Source organism: Pezoporus flaviventris, unplaced genomic scaffold, assembly GCF_033815535.1.
Source record: "Pezoporus flaviventris isolate CSIRO_AGI_PZ_B2104156 unplaced genomic scaffold, CSIRO_AGI_Pfla_v1 ptg000036l, whole genome shotgun sequence".
In the NCBI taxonomy this organism is placed as follows: domain Eukaryota; kingdom Metazoa; phylum Chordata; class Aves; order Psittaciformes; family Psittacidae; genus Pezoporus; species Pezoporus flaviventris.
The window spans coordinates 10024294-10049744 of NW_026892584.1; the positions used below are offsets into that span (position 1 = coordinate 10024294).

At 41.3% G+C, this 25451-nt stretch overlaps 1 protein-coding gene across 9 annotated transcripts in view; it reads left to right on the plus strand.

Annotated features, from left to right (window-relative positions):
* Positions 1-25451, plus strand: part of OSBPL5 (oxysterol binding protein like 5) — a 177310-nt gene that overhangs the window by 136468 nt on the left and 15391 nt on the right. For all 9 annotated transcript variants that reach the window (XM_061463062.1, XM_061463061.1, XM_061463069.1 and 6 more), the window contains 6 exons: positions 2173-2257; positions 11331-11502; positions 16675-16894; positions 22190-22374; positions 23694-23775; positions 24409-24507. In XM_061463062.1, coding sequence (XP_061319046.1) covers positions 2173-2257; positions 11331-11502; positions 16675-16894; positions 22190-22374; positions 23694-23775; positions 24409-24507 — 843 coding nt within the window. The remainder of the gene's footprint in view (positions 1-2172; positions 2258-11330; positions 11503-16674; positions 16895-22189; positions 22375-23693; positions 23776-24408; positions 24508-25451) is intronic.

The following is a 25451-nucleotide window of genomic DNA, read 5'->3' on the forward strand; positions in this document are numbered from 1 at the left end:
GTAGGTAAGATGTAAGACCATTACTTATAGTTGAAAGCTAAATATATGCACCAGAGAATTTCCTATAAAGTTCTTTGGTGTCTAGAGTTATCTTAGAAGCATATTACTCAGAATCTAGCTGAACAGTGTGGTATAAGGTGGCTTTTATTGACTGCAGCTTGTTCTGTCATTTACTTAGAGCACTGAATGAGTTGGGGTCAGACCCGCTGAATCTGGAAATGTGTATGATTTGAATTGTGTTGATTTTTAAGAGTTTTGAGTCATTCCTTTAAAGGAAAAAGTTCAAGTAATGGGCTTGTGCTGCTACTTTTACAATTGTTTGTTCTACTCCATAATACAACACAGCTAGTTTCATCTTCATCCTTACAGTTGCCCACAATACTCTTAATGAAAGGGATTATTTCCAGTTTTTGAAGATTTGTTTTATACTCTGTAAGACTGAATGTCTTGTCATACTATCTGAAACAGTGTGAGTCCACTCCACTCTTCAAAGCCTAATCAACCCGTTTGATAACGCCTTTTGAGTCTCAAATCAAACGTAAAACCAGGAATGATCTGAAGATAATCCTTTCCTGGCTCTACTGTCTACAGGCTGCAGCTGAGCTCTGACTCCTAGTATAGTGAGGATAACATTCACTTTTGGTGAGATAGTCATTGTCTGGGAGGTCTTAGACTCTGGTCAACAGGCATGATGCTCAAAGGCTGTGAGACAGAAATCTTCATTATCTCTGCAGTGCAGATACAGAACCTCATTTACTCTGTGGAGATGTTGACTTTGTTTTTGTCATTCTTTTTCTCCTCTTTCTGTGGTAAACAGCTCCCTCTACATATGAGCATGCCTTACTACTGAATATGTTTCCTTAACAGAGTGACCTGGTTGCTCCTTGTGTTCATCCACATACTTAGATATATGTTAAAACCTTCTTACCCCTCCTTCCCTTCTCCCCATTTTTTTTGAATAATGGTTCTCTGGATCTCTACTATTTGGCTGTGGGGTTTTTCCTCCAACAAAGGAAATATCAATCTCTGCACTGGAAACAAAAGTAATGGTGTTATCAAGAATTCTCAAACATCCTGCTCATCTGCAAGCTACTGAAAGGAAAAATGACATCTGGAATGATGCCTGATTGCATTAATGTCACTAGTAATGTCTTAAGCTGCTCTGCTGTTGTTTACTAATCAAATGTCAACTTTGCCAGTCCTGACTATTAAGCCTTTAAACAGTCTTTAATTTTCCTTTCCCCTCTCTCGTGGGAGAGGAGGGAGGAAAAAGAAGTGAGTAACAACAATCCAGTTTTCTCCTGGCAGCAGCAGAACCCTGCAGATGTGAAGACAAGGAGCTAGACTGGAGACTGCTGTCTTCTCATCACTGCATCTTTGTGGAATGCGCTCAGATACATGAGTATCTATATCTCAGATACATGTTGATTGTGGTGGGATGTTTAAAAGACACTAATCTTTTTTACCACAGCCCCTAACTAGGGGCAAAACAAACAAGTAAAGCCTGCTTTTGCTGAAGCCTGAAGTGGCTGTCATCCCAAGCTCCACAGCAGGTTCTCAAAGGATCTGGATGCAGAGGTGAAAGTCTGCAACCCAGCAGCATGTGTCCATGCCAGGAGACCTCTAGTCCTCAGCCAGTGGTTTCTCTCTGTCTCTTCCTTTCCCACAGACAGGTTTGCAGGATGGAGTTTCCCTGTTGTTTCCTTCCAGAAAAGCTGCCATTGCCTTGCTGCTAGAGGCACTCGCAGCTCAAGTTGTGGGCTCTCGCCACTTTTGTGGTGACACATAAAAGGTGTTTCATTGCTATTTTGTCAGGCTGCAGACAGACCTGGCGAGCACCACATGGAACAGTCCATTCTGGTATTGCACAAAGATGGCTAATAGCAAATACTTAATTGTTTTTGTCAGAAATGAGATTCCTTCCTGAGGATCTGAATAAACAGAGTAGGTTTTGGGCTGTCATAGGTTAGACCAAGCTCCATTTACATCACAGCTCATTACTGTTTTGGAGCTACAGCAGCAATATTGTGATTGTTAATGAATCTCTCCAAATTGCTCCTTCCTTCTTCCCTGTCACACACATACATACTCTGCCCAGGAAGGGTAGAAAGACGTTGAATAGTCCATTACATCTTCTGTGCCTTACATCTTTTTGTCTGTGTGCATTTCCAGGGCCCAAAGGGAGAAAACGTTGGTTCAATCACTCAGCCTCTTCCCAGCAGCTACTTGATTTTCAGAGCAGCCTCTGAATCAGATGGTAAGTTTTTTGTCTTCATTTGCTTTCCCCAGATTGCATGCTCTGTGCTAGTTAATAAAATAGGTTTATTTAAAAAAAAAAAGTATGTAAAAGAAAAAAAGGCGGCTCACCCTGCTTGAGGCGATGTTTGTTAGCAGTGGTCAGAATCAGTCAGCAGAATACAGGTGCATTTCATGTTCCTCACTGAACATCAATCTTTCTGGCCATGTGTATGGAAGAAGGACCTAGGCTTGTAGCTGGGGAAAAACACCATGTCAGTATATGCTAAAAGATGAAAGGAGGTGATCACAAAACTGGGACGAGAGGGGAGCTTAACTATTTCCTCAGATCAGCAGAGACTTTAGTGGGTTATCTGCCTATGTCTTACACTAGGCAGGGATCTGTTGGAGGAAAATGACATAGTAATATTGAAGAGCTGTTGATAGAAGTCTCTCAACCACCAGAATTTTCTTGTATACTTGCTGTACTGTGGTTTACAGTATAACATGCCTAGATGCTGGTGACTCCACATGTAAAATGCCATTCTTGGAATTCACAGAATTGTAAAAGATACATTTAGGTCAATATGTAACAGGCATGCCAGCTTGCTGTGTGAAAATCTCTATAAATGGCTTTAGTGGATCTAAATGATCAGTGATTTATAAGTAGATAAGATTAAAAACATGTTTTCATTCCATTTGACCTTCAGACTATTGTAATTTTTTTGTGTTTGGTTTATTGTTTTTTTTTCCCTAGCAAATTAACCCAGGCTGTTTGTTTTATGGATGTTTTTCACCTACCCCACCACAGGTGCTCAGGTAGCTCATGCCATGAGTTCCTTTGGGTAGCATCTGGAGCAACTCTAAGGACACAAGGATTTTTCATGGAGCACAGAGAGCTTTGAAATCAGTGTCATTCTGGTCTAGTGATTAAGTTTTACATTTTCCTAAAGGCTGGAAATGGCACAAAGCTGCTAAACTCCAGGCATTTCAAACCTTGGTTATACGGACAGCCCACAGAACAGACATACAAGCAGTCCCACAGAGTTCTCAGGCAACCAGATAACTTCAACAACTGTCTGTCAATTCAGATTATATAAATTATTATTTCCTTAGAGATCCATGTAACTTGTCTTTCCATTAACTTAATTAGAAAATGTGCAAAGAGACCAATGTGGTCACTGTATGTGTTCAAGACGCATTGCTGTCTCACAAAGCACTTTTTTTTCCCTGGCATTTCAGCTATATTCTAAATGAAAACTTTCATTCTGGTGGAAACTTAATGATTAAATCTTAAAGCCAGCCTGACAAAGAGACCTGTGGCTGAACCTCTACTCTCTCTTTTTTTGATAATTGCCATAAGCCAGTTACATGAAGTAGAATAACTTTAGATTTGTTCGAACTAATCATACACATAAAGGCTCCCAAGCTTGCAATATCTCCCAGGAGATCATCAGAGGTAAAACTTTTCTAGCTGTGATCTCTCTGCATGGATCATAGACCACATACTGAAAAAAACACAAAATGGACCATACCTGGCACATATGAATTTTCAATATTTAAATAAAGCTTTCTGCCCAGTGAAATATCAGAGGAGCTTAAAATAGTGAATTACTGGAACATATTTTTAAAGCCAAGACATTAGCCATGATCCTTGGGAAGCATGCAGAGGCCAGGCATATCAAAGAAGTGTTACTTTAAGATTTAGCATGATTTTCCTTGAATTTTCTGCTTCTCCACAGTAAGGTCATAAGGTTAGATGGAAAGCTAAGGTGAAGGAGGAAAAACTGAGATACCTCTCAATCAAATATTGTAAACAGGTACACAGAAAATAACTAGGGCCTTTGGTTAAGGATGAAATAATACACGCTCTTGAACAACACTAGCAATGCCCTAGAGCCACCTTCATAGGTTTGGGGCACCCGCATTATGTCTGCTAGATCCTGAGAAGTCTGAGGATGTGACCATGACAGCTGATGTAAAGCGCTGTGATCTGTCCATTTAGCAATGGACTTCACAAAAGAAAATAACATAGTACTGCACCAGAAATACTAGCATGAAAAATGGTGTAATGTTCGGCTGAATAAGAGTATTTGACTTCACAGCTGAGGTCAGTGAGAAGTGGCTGTACCTTGTGCAGGAAGGAAAGGATGTGAATCCACAGATAAGGGGGAAGAAGAGCTCATACACTAAGGCTAGCCTCCCTCCCAAACACAAGAGCAGCCCTGGCATTGTGACTATGGTGTGCTCCTTTTGTTTGTTAGTTAGCTTTCATGGGGGCAGTTTAGGGGTATCAGCTCCACTGAGCAGTGTAGACCTGCTGACAAATAGCCAAACACATGGGTGTCACACTCTGAGATGAGTGACTTGGAATAGTACTAACATCAGTAGATGGTGTAAAACATACGCAGACGAGGACACAATAGAAACTCTTACGTTTAAAGTAATCTATATAAACTGCAGCAAATTAAAGCTTGTACTTTGCAATTAATACGAGCTGATTTTAAATCCATGAGACACTACTGGAATGGTTGTAGACTGTTACGTAGCTCTACCTGCTGTAAAGAGGCATCTCCAAAAGGGTGTAGCTGAGATTGTTTCATTTCTTTAATGCACTGGACAAGCATAGAGGATGCAGTTATGGTCAAGAGAGGTGGGAGGTTAAGGTAAAATGAATTAAGCTAGCAACTTGGGGCAGGTGGAATCTGTTCCCTTGCATAATGTTAGCATATATTTGTCGTATGTTCCCATCTCCTCTGTAGATGCAATATTGTGTGAGTCTGCAGCATCTTTGAGGAGGTGTACTGACCATGTTCTTCTAAATGCAGTCTCCCATGCTAGTAGTGGAAAATGAACCATGAAGCATTTGGCAAATTTAACAGTAATTCATGGAGGCCTCTGACTTGCTGGAGAATATTGAATTGCAGCATATATTACATGTACAGTTCTGCTATCCAGGCAACTATATCATGATCAGCAGCTACATGGCCTACTTTTTCTCTCAGCACTTCAGAATCCCTTTTTTCCCCTCTGCTGTACCATCTGTGACAGACTGTTGGTAGAATTTAAGGTCCTGACTTCTGGACAGCCTGCAGAACCACTGCCAAGCTACAGTAGGTCTCACATGCACAGACCACAGCAACAGTCTGCTTTGTGATATTTCAAAGACAGCTGGCAGGTCATGTCAGCCTATGGGGCTCAACCTGAACAAACAGAAGGTCTTTCTTTCTTACCAGTTTCAGAAAAGAAAATTGCTTTTTCCAAACCAGTGACTGTGTATGCATTTCAGATTTATGCTGATGAGTGGCTTAGAATTAGTAGTTTAAACCTGTCCCAAGCTCCTTGCCCAAACCTTTCTGGGGCTGCCTTTGATATTTCCAAACCAGTGCCCCAGACCTCCTAAGCATTTTGAGTTACCTGCTTAAATCTCATAGTGCAGATCTCCACCTTGCCACCAAAGAGACTACTAAGGGAATTCAAAGTGGCAGATTACAAGGTTTAAAGGCTTAGCAGTGGAATCATAAGGTACACTTGCATTTTGTTCATTATGTCTATCCTCTCCTTCAGATATGTTTTGTGTAGTCTCCATTGCTTAATGTGGATGGAATTGTGTGGAAATCCTGATGGTCTGGCTTATAGTGTTGTTTCTTTGCTAGGCATCTGGCTTTTCCCCAGAATCGATGCTTTGATCTCAGGAGGAAATTAGATTATTGAAATAAGGGTCACACACAGAAGCAGTGAAGCAGGAGAAACACTGCAATTTGAAACCAAGTTCACAATGAAATATATCACTGGCTCCTGGCAGTGCTGGAAAAAAGTTACCTTCTTAGCTTTGTGTGCTCTTCATAAAAAGTTACCTTCTTAGCTTTGTGTGCTCTTCATATTCCTTAGACCTTTCACAGCAGTTTAAAATCCAGGCATTTACAACCAGACTTCATTTAGCTTGGTGCATAAATTGCACCTGCAGCTAATTTAGAGATTGCATCCTTGCATCCTGACAGCCAAAGTGCAAGAAATTGTGCACACAGGCACTCAAGTGGTACAGCAAAAGAAGCAGGCAGCTCAATACCATGACCTTAATGTTCACTGACTGAACCAAATCAGGCTCTCCCTCATCATTCATGATTTGTGTGCACTTGAGCAAGAATTCGTCCTTTCCAGGTGGCAGTCTACTTCAGGATGATTTTTAAAAGCATCTGTCTTGCTAAATGTGAGGCACAAGGACAAAAACTGTGTGACTTAAATAACTCAAGAAGATTAATATTTCCTTAGTGATGCCTCTCTGGAGGGATGTATGGTCAGTAGATGTGAGGCTTTTGAAGTCTTAATTGGCAAGACATTCATCCCAGCCATTCTATGTCTACAGGAATGCAGTGGAAAAAAGGTATAGTCTCAGACAGAGATTTCTGTGTGCAACAGTGTGATTCCATCTCGAGCAGGTTTTTGTTATTGGTGATTGCTGAGAGAACATTGGCTGGCTCCTCTGTGATCAGCTGTTGCAAAATGTGGCAGATAGACTTGTTATGTCAAATTATGAGTTGTTCTAGGTGAATAATGGTGACCGTAAAGAATTTCAGAGCGGAATAGCTTAGTGTTTTCAATACTGCCTGTTTTGCTGGTTTTTTTTTTCTGTGGGATATTGTGGTAATTTTAGATCTGCTTGAAGACTAGGACAGACTCTAGTTACTCATTGAACTGAACTAGGTTAGCAGCATAAAGCAACCTAAGGTTGTTTTGGGGTTTTCCTTCTGCAAGGGGAAGAAGAAACGTTTTTTTGTCACCTGGTTTTAGTAGTTCCTTTTGTCTGCGAAAAAAAAAAAAAAGCAGCTGGTGTGAGCGCATGGGATTTTTTGCACTGAGCACCACTGCATGATGTGTAGATGCATTCCTCTGACATCTGACTTTCCCAGAACATCTGTGATCAACATCTGCTAAAGTGATGTAGGGAATGAATATTGAAACCAATGATCAGTGCATGGAGAGAGGCTGCTACAAAAGAGAGCAGGAAGCCAAGCTAGTCCTGGCACTCTGGTAGGACATCCACTTTTGGCACTTTAGGAACAGCCTTGTCAAAGAGTCATTCTATCCCCATTGTTGCTGGAGGGAGGCAAAGGTGGCTGGACAAGCCACCACCTGACCAGTTCAAGTACCAAAAGATGAGTGATGTGAAATGTCCTTCTTGTGCCGGCCACCAGTGTGAGTGATGCAGCTGGACTTGACTGTAGACATCAGAGCTGGGCATCTTCTCTGGGTAGGGTGTCATTTCTCCTCATTATTCTCCTCACTGAGAACTCTGTTAGCTTGGATGAAAGATTTCTGTTGCAGAGTTTTGTAAACCGTTCTGTGTGGCTTGTGAGAGATGTGGGAGCATTATGCTTAGATGGACTATTTTACTCTCTCCCTTTCCACTCTGTAGCCCAGGTAAGAGCCAGAGCTTACTCTGTGGGCTGCCACTTGAGATTCAGTGACAAAATTCAATTAAGAAAGAGTCAAGCTCAGAAATAATATCTGAAAGTTCAAAGCTCCCAGGCAGAAGAAGGTAATGCAGGTGGTTTTGAGACAACATGATCTTTGCAGAAATTGTCCAAAAGTAGTCACTACAGTAGAGAGAGTAATACATCGTTGGGTATAAAAGCTTAAAAGCCTATGGGGAGATTCTGCCACAGGCTGACAAAATGCTCTTGGGTTTTCCTTCAGAATTTAAATATATGTTTGTTTTAAGCCACAATTTGTGGAAAATTGTAGCTGATAGGTTGCAGTGTTTTACATTGCGGCTTTAAATACCTCAGATCTTCTAAAAGAATACCATTGTACCTCCTTCACAGCTTTTTTGCTTTGTGTACATGCATCATATTGGGCTGCCATTCCTCTCTGAAGGAACCCACGTTTTGCATCTTTCTCTGATCCAGTTACCTGGCATATAAAAAAAAACTTACTTGAGTCAACCACTCAAAATTAGGAAATGTGAGAATTTAGGTAATCAAGAAGCCTTCATGCAGACTACCGTGACTATAGATGACAGCCTTTAATTACGCGACCACATACTTTTTTCCTCTTCTCCAGTTCCTGCAGAAGTGAGTAGACTTGTCAGGTAAGCAATTAAGTAATCCAAATGCTAGGAATTTTGTATAATTTTCATAATAAAGAAGAATATGACTCAATAGCAAGATCATTCAAATACAAAAACATTTCATGTAGGCCTTTAGCAAAAAAACAGGTTTACCTGTGTGCGATCCCTGAAATTAAGAGGGTATAATTTACAGTGCTATGCTGCAATTAACTCACTGTTGACTTGCCGAGAATGTAACGTTTTCATTTGCAGAGGAAATCCAGTATTTCACGTCTGATTTTGTGGCACGTATTTATTTGGATTCACAGCGCCACCTAATGGCTGAAGGCTCATTTCTTAGCTTGGGGATGCAGTGTATCCCTTGAGTTCAATTTCTGTTAGAAATTAAAACAAAGGCATACGTTGGTGCCATTTCTATGTTCTGTGGGACACAAGTAATGCTGCCTGCTAATGCACAGCGAGTTCCTCTAAATCTTTGTGTCTCTGCCTTAGAATATTAGAATGCATATTTTTTTTTACTTATCTATTTATGCTTTCTGAATAAGGTTTCAAATAATACTCAATTTACTCATAACCCCTTCCAGGGAATTATATGAAGAGATGAAAAACCTAGATAGGCTATTTAGAAATTTCCTCTGGTAATGTGGACCACAAAGTTTTGACCAAGCCTGTAAGCTCCTGTTAAAACCAGTGAATACATGTGGCAGGGGATGTGGGGGATTAAGATTGCTGCCTGTGGTATAGTGGCCAGCATGGCCTGCTCTGCCTGCAGCCCCAGCGAGGTGTGGGCTGCAGAGCACAGTGAGGGGGATGGCTGAGGAGACTTTGGGTTCATTCTTGCTGTCCTTGTTAGAAAGTGTAACCATAGCCAGTGCGTTGTTGCAACTGTCATAAGATAATGTCTGTATGGGAGTGCTGCAGGGCACTGAGGAGCTGACCTCTGTTACTGCTCCAGGGTGCTCATGCTGATACAAATCAAGCTAGCTATCAAAGCACCTGATTTCATAAGCCCATTGAATATAAAATGACATATGAAACATTTCCAAATGTTAAATCTTACAGTCCTCACTCTGCACAACAGGAAAAGAAAAGCAAAGGTAAAGAGAGGGGAAATTCAAACGAGGTGAGCCTAAGCAAAAGTGTGCTCCCTTGTACAGAATAGCCTAAAACAGGTTTTCATCTTGGTGGGTTTGGGAGGGAGGGGATATGGAGGAAGAAGTGGATGTGTGCTCAGTGCAGCCATTAACTCTAATGAGTTATCCATGCAAACCCTATACATGGTGAGAAGAGAATAAATCTGTGTGTAAAGCCTTAATGCAAGGATATTTTTAAAATACAATAGTGTGAAATCAATTCCAACAGCCTTCAAACTTCCTAATCTTTTATTAACCATTGTTTGTGATTTTGTTATTAAATCATAAGCTGACGCTGAAGGAATTTATGAGATGAAACTGGAATAAATGACTGGGCTCTGTGGTGTTTGTGGCTCAGTGTTCAAGTGCAGCTCTTCAAAGCTTTTACTGTTGTAGCTTTGTATCAAAGCAATCACTGAAAGCTACTCACATTTATAATTATTTCTTTATATACCTATGCTCTGGATTTTTTTAAACTCTTGTTGATCTTCTTATAGACCCAAATTTTGTTCATATCGATGTTGATGGGAATTTATGAGATTTATGCATATGCTTGATGCTAAGTGTGTGATAGAACTGAATGTAATGGAAGCATTTCCCAAACAGGACCTAGGAATGAGTGTGGTCCAGGGAAATCCTGTTTGTAGCACTTTCATTGAGCAAAATCCTTTTGTTTTCTTCACTGTCTCTCAAGCACACTTCCAATTATTGTAAAATATATTCTGAGTAGTGTAATGAAAATCTGTTTTATGTGCTTGAAATTGGAGGGTAACTTCCATGGTACATCAATTCTTGAATGTTCAGCCAATTTACAAGTGTCCTGCCCTCATTAATGACTGCACTACAGAAGCAGGCTATTCTCAGGTGCTTCCAAGAATACAGGGACTCCAGCATTGTGGTAGATATGCTTTAACACTGACACTCAGCTTTGTAGTCATGTATGGGTCATTTTTAGAGGAGCCAAGGGTCAGTTTGGATTCCTGTGCTTTTTCATTTGCTGCCTACCTCTGAGACCTATGCAGGCCTTAAGAAAATCCAGTGAGGCTGTGCATAGAACTACGGTTTGTCTTGTCTCCATGCCATGTTTATAATTTCTGGTGTTTGCAAAGGAGACCCTCCAGGTAATGATTTTTTGTGACAAAATAAGAAAAACTGATGCTCCACACAGATTACATAATGCACTGGGCAGGGAGAAGGAGGGAAGAAAAGCAAGAAAAATTCAGAGAAAAAGGAAAAGTAAACGGCCTGACAAGCAGCTCCCTCTAATATTGATCGCTCTGGCAAGTACTGATCATCGTCGTTCTTGTTCTGTGTTTGTTATTGCAGCACTACACCCTGCGTGGGACCTCCAGGCTGGCTTGTAGTTCAATAATCCCACACCAAGCAGGGGCCTCTCCTGTGCAGCGCAGTGCCTGGGTATCTCCCTGCCATTGGGTTGTGTGTGTGACAGTGATGCCAAAAACTGAATGTGGTTTTGGGAGGCATTACTTGCACACATGAGCTGCTAGGTGGTTTCAAAGCACCATACCTGTACACATTTCCTGCATCTCTGTCAAAATCAGAAAGAGGCAAAAGGGGATGTGAACAGGTTGTGGGAGAACAAAAGAAGAGATGCTATTAGGGAAGGGGAATTTGGGATGAGCATCCCACTGTATTACCAATACAGATGTGTCATTTGTGCAGCCACAGGTGTAAACCACACCATTTGGTGTAAACCACACCATTGCTGGCAAGATAATTTAGGGATTATATATATGAAAAACAGGTTATTGTGCACAGTGACTTCCTGGATTACAGTGAGCTTTTCTCCCAGGCAAGAAGCTTTTGAGAAACAGTGTATGAATTGTCTTATTTACTCTCCTGTGCTTAAATATTTCCTTTCGTTTTCACAGGCAGATGCTGGCTGGATGCTTTGGAACTTGCCCTGCGTTGCTCCAGCCTCTTCCGGCTCAGTGCCTCCAAGCAGGGAAAGGACGGAGAAATGAACTGCTCGAGTGATTCTGCCCATGTGGTGCTCAACCACCTCTTGCACACAAGCACTATCTCAGACCAGGAGTTCTTCCAGTAAGATGGGGCTATCCCTTCTTAATGCACAGAGAGGTTTTGCATGGCTTATGCTTGGGGATTCCTTTAACTTCAGTATTGTACTGCCAGAGTCCACTATGGCAACCTGTTTGAAAAAGCAGCCTGTATGTTCATCTCCTGCATCCACCACTAATATATGTGTTTGGTCATGAGTTTTGTTGTCACCTAATTCTCGAGCACATAAACTGGAAGGAACCTCAGTTGTGTTCTTGTGTGTATAAGCAATTTTATTCTGTCCCCTGCTTGGGCCAAAATGCTGTCTGGAAATGCTGGCTTGCCTAAGTAAAGACTGGAGAATCTAACTACTGGAATAGGCCTGTAGTTATACAGGCATAATCACTAGCAATGTCTGTCTGTTGGCTAGCACATATGGCTGTGAATCTGATCTATTTTTTCAATAATGTGCTCTCTTTTCTAATAATACTGTGTAATGGTCAGCAGAGTGCACACACTGCATCCTTAGTTTTATAATTACTTTCTCTTTCTGCAGGAATTTTGAATGGTTTCAAATTTCTTCCTTGATGCATCAGATAAAGTTTTACATGAGGGAAAAAGCCCCCACAGCCTTCTTTGTATTCATATTCCTAGCATTACTGCAGCATTTTGGAAAAACTCTCATCAAAGCTCTGTAAGCATTAAAAAAAAAAAAAAACAAAAGAGAGGCCTTATGCGTTTCTTATAGCTAAATGCGCAACTTAAAAAATCCTCTGGTACACTTGGCCTTGGAGTGGGAACTGGGAGATGTGTCTATTCCTAGCTCTGCTCATAGGAATTTGACTTTTAGAACTCACAGCAGTGCACCATTGCTTACACAGTTTTTAGGATAGGAATTCTTGCAGTCTGCAAAGACGATCCTTGCACAGAGGGACTTCACCTTCAAGTGATTTTCTTAGGCTCTGTTACAACAGCAGTGATCTGAGTCCTCTTCAGAGTGTTGAGGTCTCTCTGGTAACATGGGACCAAAGTGATGGCAGCATTTTGGTCTGCCCTTTGATCTCAGAGGCTCTGGTATTCCCAGCATGTGTTTTCCATTCCTGCTGTTTGGTTTTCTAGCTACAGATTGAAGAGCTTTAATGAAGAGCAATGGGAGAAGAGAAGGAAATCTGACGTTTTACCAGGGCATGGGCCCTACTACTTGTGCAAATACTTCTATTGTTCTTGGGCTTCTTCCATAATACTTTACTTTCTAATTTCTTCCTGCTTAAGAGAGAGTCTCTTAGGACTGTGCTCACTGTGATACTGAATCTAGGAATGCAGTGGACTTGTTTTTCAGCTAATTGATGTGTGTACAGAAGTCCAATACTAAAATTAGAATGGAGCCTGTGGCATGGAGAACATTCAGGCAGACCCATGGCTACTGTGAGGAACTGCAGAAGATAGAGTTAAAACTGTGTTAAAGTATTTATTCAAAATATGATGTGTAAATGACACTTAAACAATCCCTCTTTTTCACCTCTTAGTTGTTCAACATTAAAGCCTTCTTGAATTATGGGGCTCAACAGGAGCACACGTGGCAGAGTTTTCAGGAGAACAGAATGCCCAATTGAAGCCAGACTTTTCTGACAGGCTCAGATTTTAGCTGAGTCTGGCTCAAGCTGGGTGTTCAGCATCTGATTGTTTGGACAATATACACTCTCCTTTCTGTGTCTTACCACTGGTTTTAATGTGTACCCAGACTTTCCCCAGGGCTTAAAGACCAGGGGAGTTTGATGGCTGTGAAATAGGGTGACAAAGTGCTGTCATCCTGATAGAATGAAGAACATTTAAACAAGGGAAAATGCAAACCCAAAACTGTACAAATGCTGAGCAAGGCATTTTTGAATTGCCACTGACAGTGGCTTTCTCATAGGGATTCAATAATTCTAATTAAATGCCTTCCCTACAAGGAATCTTACCAATTAAATTGGCATGCTGTTGTTAGGGGCCAGTTAATTACATTTAACTCTATCTTCAAATTAGCCAAACTACTCTGTCAAGAAAAGAAAAAGAAAGGGGAGATGATGTGTATTATAGGGAGAACAAAACCCAAGGGAGTTGGCTAAGTCAAATCTTCCATTGAGCCAAAGTTGCATTTGTCTGCTGGCTGTTTTGCTCTTTTCCTGCTGGGAAAGAAGTCAAGATTATGCAGTGATTTTAAAATCCATGTCTTTGGTAGCATATAAAATGAGAGGGAGGGAACTGTATGAGTGAATCAAAAACTAAAGTACTGTGTAAATCTGTCATTTTAGACAAGAGGCCTTTAGGACACCAAGCACTCTTCAATATGAAATCGTATTTCTTGTGGCTTGCATATCTTTTCTCCAGCAACACCAGGAACCTTGTTGGTTAACTTGTTTGACAAGAGCCAAATAGTTTTTTTTGCTTTGTGCAGAAGAGCCGTATGAAGGCCAAAGAAGTCCTGATCACTGACTGAAGTTTCCAGGAATGCTGCTAGAGAATAAAGCACTGGTATAAGACAGCTCCAATATGCTGAAACAGTAAATTAGCCATGAAAAATGCCAAGTTATTCATGTTCATAGTGGAAATCCAGTGCCGACTTTTAGCATAGTCATTCCATCCCAGCTTTTAAAGCCTGGTCCAAAGCCCATTGGAAGCCCCCAGGAAGTATTTACATTGATTTTAGTTCAAGCTCATGGTGTGGCTTTTGTTTTTAGCATATCATACTTATTCAGTGATGATCCTGTTTGGAGGATTATAAGAGCCTGGCTCCACTTCAACATCTCAGATTTGTTCCTCAGAATGAGGAACATCTGTTTTCCTTTTGGTTCCCTAGAGTGGCACCTTGGCTCTGGATGTGTTATGCCTTGCTTTGTTTGTGGCTAGTAGGTACTCAGTGCACAGTTGAGTGGGTTTTCATGTTAATTTAATTCCCTCTTGAACTAAATCTGAAATCCTTAAAAAAAAAAAATGGAGGGAGCAGAAGAAACTAAGAAAGAGCTATTTGCTTCACTGAAACTTCAGATATTTCCCAAAGGTGAGGGAAGTGACACTGAAGAACACTTGCTTTTCTTACAAATGTGAAATAGAAACAAGTGCTACTTCTCAGACATGAACCATAAGCTTTGTAATGAACTGCTCTTTCAAGCATTTTTACCCCATGGAGAAAACTTTCACTAGGTCAGGGAGCATAGAAATCACAAACACTCCTATTTAGCTGATCACTGAAAAATTAAGAAATAAATTAGCTATTTAAATGATCAGCAACTAGTAACTTCCTGAACCTACCATCCAGGAAGTATCTGTGCTGAGGAATCATGGGATGATCTCTCTAAATAGCTCTCTCCTCACCTTTTTTCTCCTTTATTATATCAATTTCATGCATGTATTATCATCTGTGCTTCCAGTGTATTTGATTATCAGACATTGTACTTGCTGGTTGCTAAAAAGTAGCATCCTGGTACTAGAACAATGAAGACACATAGCTTCTGGTAGCAAATTATTAGTGCTAGAGTATAGCAGTCATTAATGGTCTGATTTATGATCTTAGTTCTGTCTTGCAGTAAAACTCTAAAAAAAACCCTGTAGTTTATATATACATGCACATAGACATTTATGCATACATACGCATATGTATGCACAAATTGAGTTAAAAGAAAGGTTTTCTAAAGCCACAGCAAGCTGTAGACAACGCTTTCAGAAGAACTCTAGAAACTGAGTTTCTCCAGAAACTGAACTGTGACTGTCACAGTGTGGCTTGCTTGGCATGTTAAAAATCATGAGCTTATTTCAGTGCATAGTTGGAAGTTGAGATCTTCTGAAAAGCTGGTGCCAGGTTTGTGTTCTGACTCATCTGATGTTTTTTTTAAATCTGGCTGTAACTAGCAATGCCTAACTACAATTAAGATAAATAAATAAATAAAATGGGGGGGGGGGAACAACACGAGACCGACAAGGTCAAAATTGAAACATGCCCAAAATGGCCTGAGAAAAGGCCCATCATGGAGAGGATTCAAGCTTGACAGAACATTCCCATGTACCGAGAACAGAAATCCTGCTTTGAGGAGGAAATGGACTACAGGAAGTAGTAACACTCTTCAAGATCCAGGTTCTGTTTAGATCCTCTGAACTCCTTGCATAGCTGGAAATCTTTTCTTAATTGCTCTATCCAAGAGCAATTTTGCATGAGGACTTGGGTGAGGAATTTTCAGAGAAAGTCCAAGCTGAGAAGGTCAGCACCTGAAAGCTAGGCTAGACCATGAAATAGGTAATGTGTGTGCAAAGACATGTATGAATGGGGAAAACTGAAGCTCATGCTAAATATCACTTGGTAAAACAGGCACTTAGTGAATACTTTTCAGCATCTGACCTCTGGCCCATCTAATCATGTTTGCCATCTGCCATATGAACTGTATCTGTTTTATCAAATGGAGATTCTATAGGCTACTTGAAAGAGAAATTTTGGCTTTCTCCTCATTCTCTAAAGCCTGGATCACTGGGCATGAAGCTTGCTACACCTTCCACACTTTCCCTTGGATGCTGTTATAATCTGGGTATTCTTCTGACGTGTAATAGTCGAGTCCGTGCTTTCAACTCAGGTCCTCCCAACAGCATTATCTAGGGAAAGCAAGTTCCCCAGGTTAGTTCATGTCTATTTCTATGTGAAAATACTTGACTATATTGATTTTTAAATGCCCCTTTTTTAGTGCAGGGCTGACTTAGATCTGTTGAAATAAAGTAGCAATAGTACCGGGAAAAAAAAATATATCCTAAAATGTCATATTTTTCCCATGTGCTGCAATCCACTGATTTGCTTTGGTAAAGGGAAAAGATCTCTCATGATTGACACTTCAGTTCTCTAATTGGTAGTGTACAGCTGTTAGTGTGCTCTCTGTATCTCTTTGGTATGTAGGCTACAATCCAGAGCCAGTGGCAGTTCTGCATAAGAGTCAAGTGGAGCTGGGTGGCACATTTTGTGAGGTGCAGTTTGGAGGGAGGAATTTTGATCAAAAATATCTTGCATGAATATCATTCGCAAACAATATTGCAAATATTGTTTGCAGGATAAAAACCATGCTATTCAGGAAATCAATGTCTTATACTCTCCTGGGAGGCACTCCCTATTTTTAGGGGGTGTTTTTACCTTCTCTAAAAGGCCTTAGTAATCTGGCTTTGTAGATCAAACTGAACCAAACAATGAACTGTGTGTTGCAGTTTGAATGAATCAGCCCTGGAGAACCACCACCATTTGGAAAATGATGCTTTTTCGGACAAGTCTGAGAGAGACAACATAGACGAGTCAGAGAATGAAATGCATGAGAATAATCGGAAGACAAATGAAAGCGAGAGTGATCAGTCAGAAATCCATGGAGAGGTCTCTCTGGGAAGGAAAGGGACGACTTATATTGAACAGATCTATGAAGAATTTGGGGAGGTAAGAATAATTAAAAAAAAAAGTATTTTTATCATTGCCTCTTTCTGTTAAAATGTCTCTGTTCACAGTATTTGAGTATTTGTCATTCAGACTTTTAGGTGCTTGGCAGTTAAGAACCAGCTTCGTGATTTCCAGTGTTTTTACAGATAAAGCAGTGCACAGCTTTCTGCTAAATTATGTTGAATAATCATGTGCTCTAATAATTATTCATTATGAACAGCAGCTCTGCTACTGTGCTTTGGCGTGTTTCCAGCATCAGTGATTGCTTTAACCAGTGATTGCATTAAAGAGCCACACAGCATTGGCACAGTGCTTTGTGGAGCCAGCGGGAGGGAGAATTATTATTCTGGGCATGTGTGCTAGCCAGTCAGGATGCTCAGTCCTTGCATGATATAGAATATGATACGTCCCTTTTCTTTATTATGCATGGAACATCCTTTTTGTGTGTCATAATGGAGCATTTGAGCCGTTTGATTTCTAAATGATAGTTTCTTGTAGGAAAGCCGTTTCTCATGTCATTTAACAGCAGGAGGAGGCATTTCTGTTCCACATAAGAGCCTTTGTTAGCTGAATGCTACTGTGACCTCTGAGGAAGGCAGCAGTACAGAGCTGGGGGGATCCGAGTGTGTTGGGTGAGAATCAGTCTGAACAAGCAGAGGAGGAGCTCTGCTGCAATGCTGGGAGGACTGAGCACTCCCTTGCATATTGCTTTGAACAAGTAAGCTGAAGTCTTGCTGATGCTTCAAAGAAAACCACTTTGCTGGGAAGCTGTTTCTTTTTACGAATCATAGAATCATTTAGGTTGGAAAAGACCCTTAAGATCATTGACTCCAACCATAAACCCAACACTGCCAAGTCCACCACTGGATTGTGTTCCTAAGTGCCATGTCTACACAGCTTTTAAATACCTTCAGGGATGATGATTCAACACTTCCCTGGGCAGCCTGATTTTGTGCCTGACAACCTTTCCATGAAGAAATTTTTCTTAATACCCCATCTAAACCTCTCCTGCCACAACCTGAGTCTGTTTCCTGTCACCCTATTGCTAGGGGGGAGAAGAGAGACTGACACCTGCCTTGCTATATCCTCCTTTCAGGTAGCTGTAGAAAGTGCTATGGTCTCCTGTCAGCCTCTTTTTCTCCAGACTAAACAACCCCAGTTCCCTCAGCTGCTCCTCGTAAGACTTGTTCTCTAGACCCTTTCCTCTTTCAGTGTTTTCCTGAAAGTGTAAAACTAATATTGAGGAAACAAATATGGTTAAATATATCCTAATTACACTCTGTGTTTCACTGAGTGACAAAACATTGAGGTTGATTAAGTGTCCCATGCAGATTATATTACTGCTGTTTGTTTCTCTACAGACTTCTTGTAACAGGACAACCTACATGAGAGACTACAAAAGATTGTCTCTGCCATACCACCTCACAGAGGTGCAGGAAGAGTTGAGTTTTGTCTCCTCCTTCCCACAGCCCAATCACCCCCAAGAACAGCAGTTTGTAGTCTGGAGATGCCAATCCAGGCAGCATATGTTTGCTGCCATTTCAGATGTCATGTGTGAGGTGCAAGCTCCTGCTGCAGAAATTGTGCTTGTAAATGGAACTGTTGCCTACAGAGACAAAAAAACCCAACCAACCAACCAACCAAAATCCTCCTCTTTTGTGTATTTCTCCCATCAAATCCCACCCCAGACACACAGAAAATGGTAACTGGGTCCAAACAGGATTTTGAATATAGCTGAACAACTAACAGCAGCAAAATGAAGGCAAACTTTATTTCTATCAGCTGCTTATTATGAAATGGCCTTTTGCCATGTGACACACTTGTCCCAGAAGCATTGGCAGGGCACAGTGAAACTTTGAATGAGCCTTACTGGCAGCACTGATAGGTGTATGTGGGTGTGTTAGTGAGAGATCTCTGTAGTTTTACATTAAAAAAAATGTGGTACAAACCAAGATGAAAGGACATTTCTTCTGTGCAGTGACACTTTGTGTAGCATAGAATAAGGCTAACCATCATGTGGCTGCTCAGACAGAGGTAACAGCCAGTGTGGTCTTTCAAAAAGAGCTGCCATGTTGCCTTGGCCATTAGGTGTTAGATTTCTGTTGTTGGCCAAGAGATGCGGCTATCATCAGTTCAGACACACACAGAGGAGTGGTTGTTGAGTCTTATGTCACTGTGACAATAACATAAAGAAAAGTAGGTTGTATGCAATGACATAGTTTACTGTCAGCAACGGACAGAGATGTATCAAGGTAAACACATGCCAACTAATAACAACTAATAACTAATAACTGAAGTTGATCTTCAGTTTAAGAGGGTCAATTGTTCTCTTAAACTGAAACTGCTGCCCTTCAGTCTGTCTGCAGCTCAGATTTGACAGGACAAAGAGCACAGATGCAGACTATAGAATCATAGAATCATAGAACAGTTAGGGTTGGAAAAGACCTTAAGATCATCTAGTTCCAACCCCCCTGCCGTGGGCAGAGACACCTTACGCTAAATCATATCACCCGAGGCCTCGTCCAACCTGGTCTTGAACACTGCCAGGGATGGAGCATTCACAACCTCCCTGGGCAACCCATTCCAGTGCCTCACCACCCTAACAGGAAAGAATTTCCTCCTTATACCCAATCTAAACTTCCCCTGTTTAAGTTTTAACCCGTTACCCCTTGTCCTATCACTACAGTCTCTAATGAAGAGTCCATCCCCAGCATCCCTATAGGCCCCCTTCAGATACTGGAAGGCTGCTATGAGGTCTCCACGCAGCCTTCTCTTCTCCAGGCTGAACAGCCCCAACTTTCTCAGCCTGTCTTCATATGGGAGGTGCTCCAGTCCCCTGATCATCCTCGTGGCCCTCCTCTGGACTTGTTCCAACAGTTCCATGTCCTTTTTATGTTGAGGACACCAGAACTGCACACAATACTCCAGGTGAGGTCTCACAAGAGCAGAGTAAAGGGGCAGGATCACCTCCTTCGACCTGCTGGTCACACTCCTTTTGATGCAGCCCAGGATATGGTTGGCTTTCTGGGCTGCAAGTGCACACTGCTGGCCCACAAGTGCACACTGCTGGCCCATGTTCATTTTCTCATTGACCAACACCCCCAAGTCCTTCTCTGCAGGGCTGCTCTGAATCTCTTCTCTGCCCAACCTGTAGCTGTGCCTGGGATTGCTCCAACCCAGGTGTAGGACCTTGCACTTGGCATGGTTAAACCTCATGAGGTTGGCATCAGCCCACCTCACAAGCGTGTTGAGGTACCTCTGGATGGCATTCCTTCCCTCCAGGGTATCAACTGAACCACACAGCTTGGTATCATCGGCAAACTTGCTGAGGGCGCGCTCAATCCCACTGTCCATGTCAGCAACGAAGATGTTGAACAAGACCAGTCCCAACACCAATCCCTGAAGCTGGCTCATTGGCTGGAGCAGCTGGGATATCTCTACATTGCTCCAAGCATTTATTATAGGTTCTGGCAACTGACTGGATGTGTTGGAATGGAATGATGCCCCCCTCCCCCAACACATCTAGTTTAAAGCCTCCTTGACCAGTCTGGCAAGCCTCCTACCAAAACTGCTCTTTCCCTTCTTTATCATCACTGTTATATTTTCAGATTCACTTTGAAAGTTCATTTGAAAAGTGTGCACGTACTACGTGTCTCTGTATGTGATTGAGATGTGCATTGTTATGCATCTGATGTTCCAGTTTTGCCTTGTTTGCAGTAGGAATGTGAAGGCAGAGACAGGTGTCAGAAGGACCTTGATATTGTGAAAGTTGGTCTAGAATATAAAAAAGACACCTCCTTAGTAGGTAGAGTGATAACCGAAAATGCCTTCTGTTTTCACGTTTCCAAGCTTTTAGCGCTAGCAAGTTATAAAAAGGGTTATTGAGGGTGACATATTGAGGGGAAAGCAAACCAGAAACCACTTGAAGTTGTTCTCATCTTCCTGCACCTTCTTCTCCTTTCCTTTTCATCCATTCCTTCTGCAGTCATTCTGTCTGTGAGACACTCTGTACAGCATTTTCACCATGGCATTAATTAATATTACAAATACAGGCACACTTGAGAACCTGGATAAATAATGGAAGTTATAATAGACCCATATGTGTTGTAAGCCCTAGCTGATGCTGTGCTATTACATGCTTTAACAGTTTCCATTTCCTCTTGGAGTTTCAAGCTGTGTGCTGCACCAGCCTGCCACAAGAAGAATAGTATGATAATAGAAGAATAATGCAATGGAAATAGTTTATTGTTCCTCAAATTTGAAATTCCCCTCAGCCTGCAAGCTGGACTCAGTGTGTTTCTGCATGACTAGTAAAAAGGCTGATTGAGAGCCAAAAAGGTGGTGCTGGGAATGCTCAGGTGGTGCAAATGAGTGTTTAATTATTTATACCATCTGCAAATACTATGGGGTTATGCTGCATGTCCTCTCCCAAACCAAAGTCCATTCCAGAAGTGGATCTGTGCCCTTTTGCTCATATAAATATCTTCTCTAAAACCAGTAGAAAGCTTAAGTATTCTCTTTCACTGTTAAATTATGATTCCTAGAATGTATTAAAATGCATTCTTCTCTGAAAACTTAGTTTCATCTTCTCTCTCCAGTGGCCTGAAAGGCCCCTTCCCCCATGTTATACATTTTATAGTCCCACTGAATCCATAGGAACTACAGAATTATAGATGAAACCCAACAGAATCCCTGGCACATTTTACTGTTACCTGCACTCAGCATTGTGGGGTGCTGCAATTTTGTACATGTCGCAGGCCTTTACTTGTATGTATGCTACCAGTTTGTCTCATTTAGAATTTGGAGGACTGCTTCTGTTCTTTGTTGATTACTCATTTATCCCCTAAATTTTTCTACACGTATAATGGTAAATCTTAGTCTCTCATTTGCTGAGAATGGGTCTGAGAAGTTTCTGTATGCATCCCACCAGGCCACAGGGATGCTGTAACAGCCTTAGGCGTGTCCACACCTCTTGAGGGACTGCAGTGCAGACTCCTCATTATTAGTGTTGGTCCAGGTGTGTGGAGCCAATAGGTCAGGAAAGAACATAGTGGAGGTGTGCTCCCTGCCTTATGCTAGCTCTCGCAGAGGCCCATGGCTTTCTCTACCTCTCACTTGAGTGCTTTGGAGATTCCCTTCTCCTGGGGCAGAGCTGAAATTCTTTGCAGTAGATTAGGTGAGCATCCACCCTTGTACCAGGGCTTATGCATGGGTGAGCTTGGATTCCACAGTTAAATGTACCTGCAAGAAGTGGTTTTCCTGTTTCTGCCCTGAACTTCCACTTTCCTATTGTAGACAGGTGAATCATCTCAAACAGAAACCGTCTCTGAGGAGAACAAGAGCCTGATGTGGATCCTGCTGAAGCAGCTGCGGCCTGGCATGGACCTGTCACGGGTGGTGCTGCCCACCTTCATCCTGGAGCCACGCTCGTTCCTTAACAAACTCTCTGATTACTACTACCATGCTGACCTGCTTTCCCAGTAAGCAGCATGCAGTGTGCCCAACATGGACATTTTTCTTCTATTTATGAATATGTGTTACAGTGTTAGCTTAGTGCTGGCTGGGGCGCATTTGTCTGCTTGAAAGGCTCCCAAATAATGCCTACGTCACTGGATACAGTGTAAATCAAGCCAGGCACCAGCTGCAGTGACCTTTTAAAGACAGACTGCTGCCAAGTAAGGGGCAATGAAAATGGTTAAACTGTGGACAATACTACCTTTGCACATGCACGTGTGTGCCAGCATTGGCTGGAGCTCATTGGAATTCAGCTCATGCCTTTGATCACTTGTGACAGAGCTGTGCCATCTTCTGGTAGATATGTTGGTTGATAAACAAATAAGAAACATCTTTTAACACTATTGATGAGTGAACCTGCTGGGAGCAGCAGCGTAGAAAATAGAAAGTGTTATGCTTGCAGATAGGAAGTACCAGCCTTTTCAATGAATATTTGAATATTGCACACACTGGTTCTGTATTTTAAAACCAGCGTGTGCAACATTCAAATAGCAGCACTGGTTACTCATATTTGTTCTGCTACCTCTGGGTAATTGTAGAATGGTGGTATTTTCAACCTTTGCTTGTGACATTTGTAACATCTGAAGTTAAGGAAATTGTTCTCCTCAGTGCTAAGAACTAAGACAATTTCAAGAGGTCTGGAGATTTTGTTAAAGGTCTTTGTGGTAGGGATGATCATTCTAAGTGGATTTTGCAAGGTTAATTTTCAAATCTGACTTGATGATTGGAAATGTTCATTTTTAAATGTTTACTAATGGAATGGTTGTTTATGTTTACTTCCCGTATCTTTGAGTGGGGAGGGGTTGGATGAGATGACCTGGAGAAGTCCCTTCCCCCCCTACCTAAATTATTGTACAAAATCTTGGAAGTACTGAAAAAGACCATGTAGCAAGCATGTCAGCTTTAAAGATCTTCTAAGGAAAAGGGAAACAAAGAAAAAGAAAAATAGAATTGTCTTTGATTTTGGTAGCATAAGTGTTGTTTTTATGACTCACAATGTACTATTTGCTTTAACTAAATGCTAGTGTGAGCAGCGGCTCCACATTAACATATATGAATGTCCCGTCAAACCTGATACACTCCAGAAATTTTGTTAAGCTTTTGGCAAGAGCGCACAGCAAGGGGTGCTAATTTTTAAGCTGGCAGATACCTTTTCTAGCAGCAGCACAGAACTTACTTCCCTTTAGTACCGGGGAAATACTACTGGAATTAATGTTATTATACCGTTATGAAAGGAATGTGATGTGTGAATAATATAAGGAACATTTTATGTTCTGTCCTGCAGGGCTGTCCTGGAAGATGATCCATACAGTCGAATGAAGCAAGTTTTGAGGTGGTATCTGTCTGGCTTCTATAAGAAGCCAAAGGTAAAAGAATTAATCAAGCTGGGTTTGTAAAAGCCATTGATATCTTCTGCTATGGCTGTGTATTTCTTTATTGCCCCTCCTTTGACACTTCACCTCTTCTGTTGTTCAGAAGACTTTTACCATTACTTTTAATACTGAAGCTGCATTTGGTTTCAGAGTAGATGCTGAGTGCAAAATAGTGTTGATCAAAGGCTCTGACCTTTGCACTGGACAGTTACAAGGGAAAAGTAGTCATCAAAAAGTAACATGTTCTCAGATGCAAGATTTTTCCCTTTGCTCAAAGCACATTCCTTTCTTTTTTTTCAGGCCTATTAGTACCATAGTGCCATGTTTCTGCATTATTACTTCTGCTACGATATGCAGCAGGGGCATACCTAAGTTTGATCATCTTGTAAAGCTTTGGTCAGAGTGTATTGAAGATTGAGGTGTTGAGAATAGCAGATGAATACATGGCTCAGATTAAAAGATTAGATAAAGGGGATATATATAATTGGTTCTTCAGTTTTCATTCTTGTGATTGACTTAGTTTAAAACATCAGGGGAGAAAAATAATTACGCTGTTTTGTTACCATCTCTGTAGAGTTGGATTGCAAATCTTCATTTGTAGCAGGTTTTGTTTACTTTTTTTTTCAGGGAATAAAAAAGCCATACAACCCTATTCTGGGAGAGACATTTCGCTGCTGTTGGTTTCACCCTCAGACGAACAGTCATACATTTTACATAGCAGAACAGGTAAATTGCTTTATTTGAATGCTCAGGTGTTGCAAACAGCAGCCTGCTTGCATGCCCATGCATAGGAACATGCTCCTCATCTCGCCTAGGAGAGGAACTTGGAGTTTTGTGTAAGCATCCAGATTGGGACATCAGGTAAACCAGCTGCTAATCTTTTTTCTTCTTAGATTGACAGATATCATGCAAGCTTTGGTGGGCACTCAAGACTGTAAAAACAAGTCTCCCCTATATAACATTAGCCTCTTCAATAAAGACCTTTTCCATTGGATTCTGCTCTACTTTTATTTTTAATAAAACATGGTTTGTGTTGCCTCTGTCAAAAGGGGCATAAAACACATAACCAGATCCTACCTTCCTTTGTTGCTAAACATTTCATAATGATTTTAAGAGGAGTGAATTAAGGGCTTATCTCTATGTCTTAGGGGATAAATGAAGGGCAAAGCTCACAAGTAACCTGGCCTAACAAAATTTGGTTTGAGATTTACAGTGTTAATAAAGGGATCTGAGGACCATCTGGACTTTAGTATAGGGACTCCCTGTTTCACATGCATTTTTTTCCTATTTAATCAGAGGATTTTTATTTTCTCTTATTTTATTTCAGCCATAGCATCCATTTATTCAAGTTATTCAAATGCTGCCAGAAAGTTCTGCACTGTCATTGTGTTGAAAATCTGCCAGTGGGCCTGTTGGCCTAAAGTGATCTCAAATGCATGAGGACAAGAAAATATGCGACAGGGAAGAAAGTTTGCTTATATAATGTTCTCATATATAATGGTCTCACATATAAGATTCCTTCTTTACCACTGAGGTTAATGGTATGGCTTAGAGGACTCTGGTCAGTCCTGTGTCCTCTGTCTTGCACTTTGCCTAGAGCATGTGTAACACTGTGTGAAGCAATGTATGCACCCCACTGCTCTGCTTAGCCTGTAAAGACTGCTGTAAAT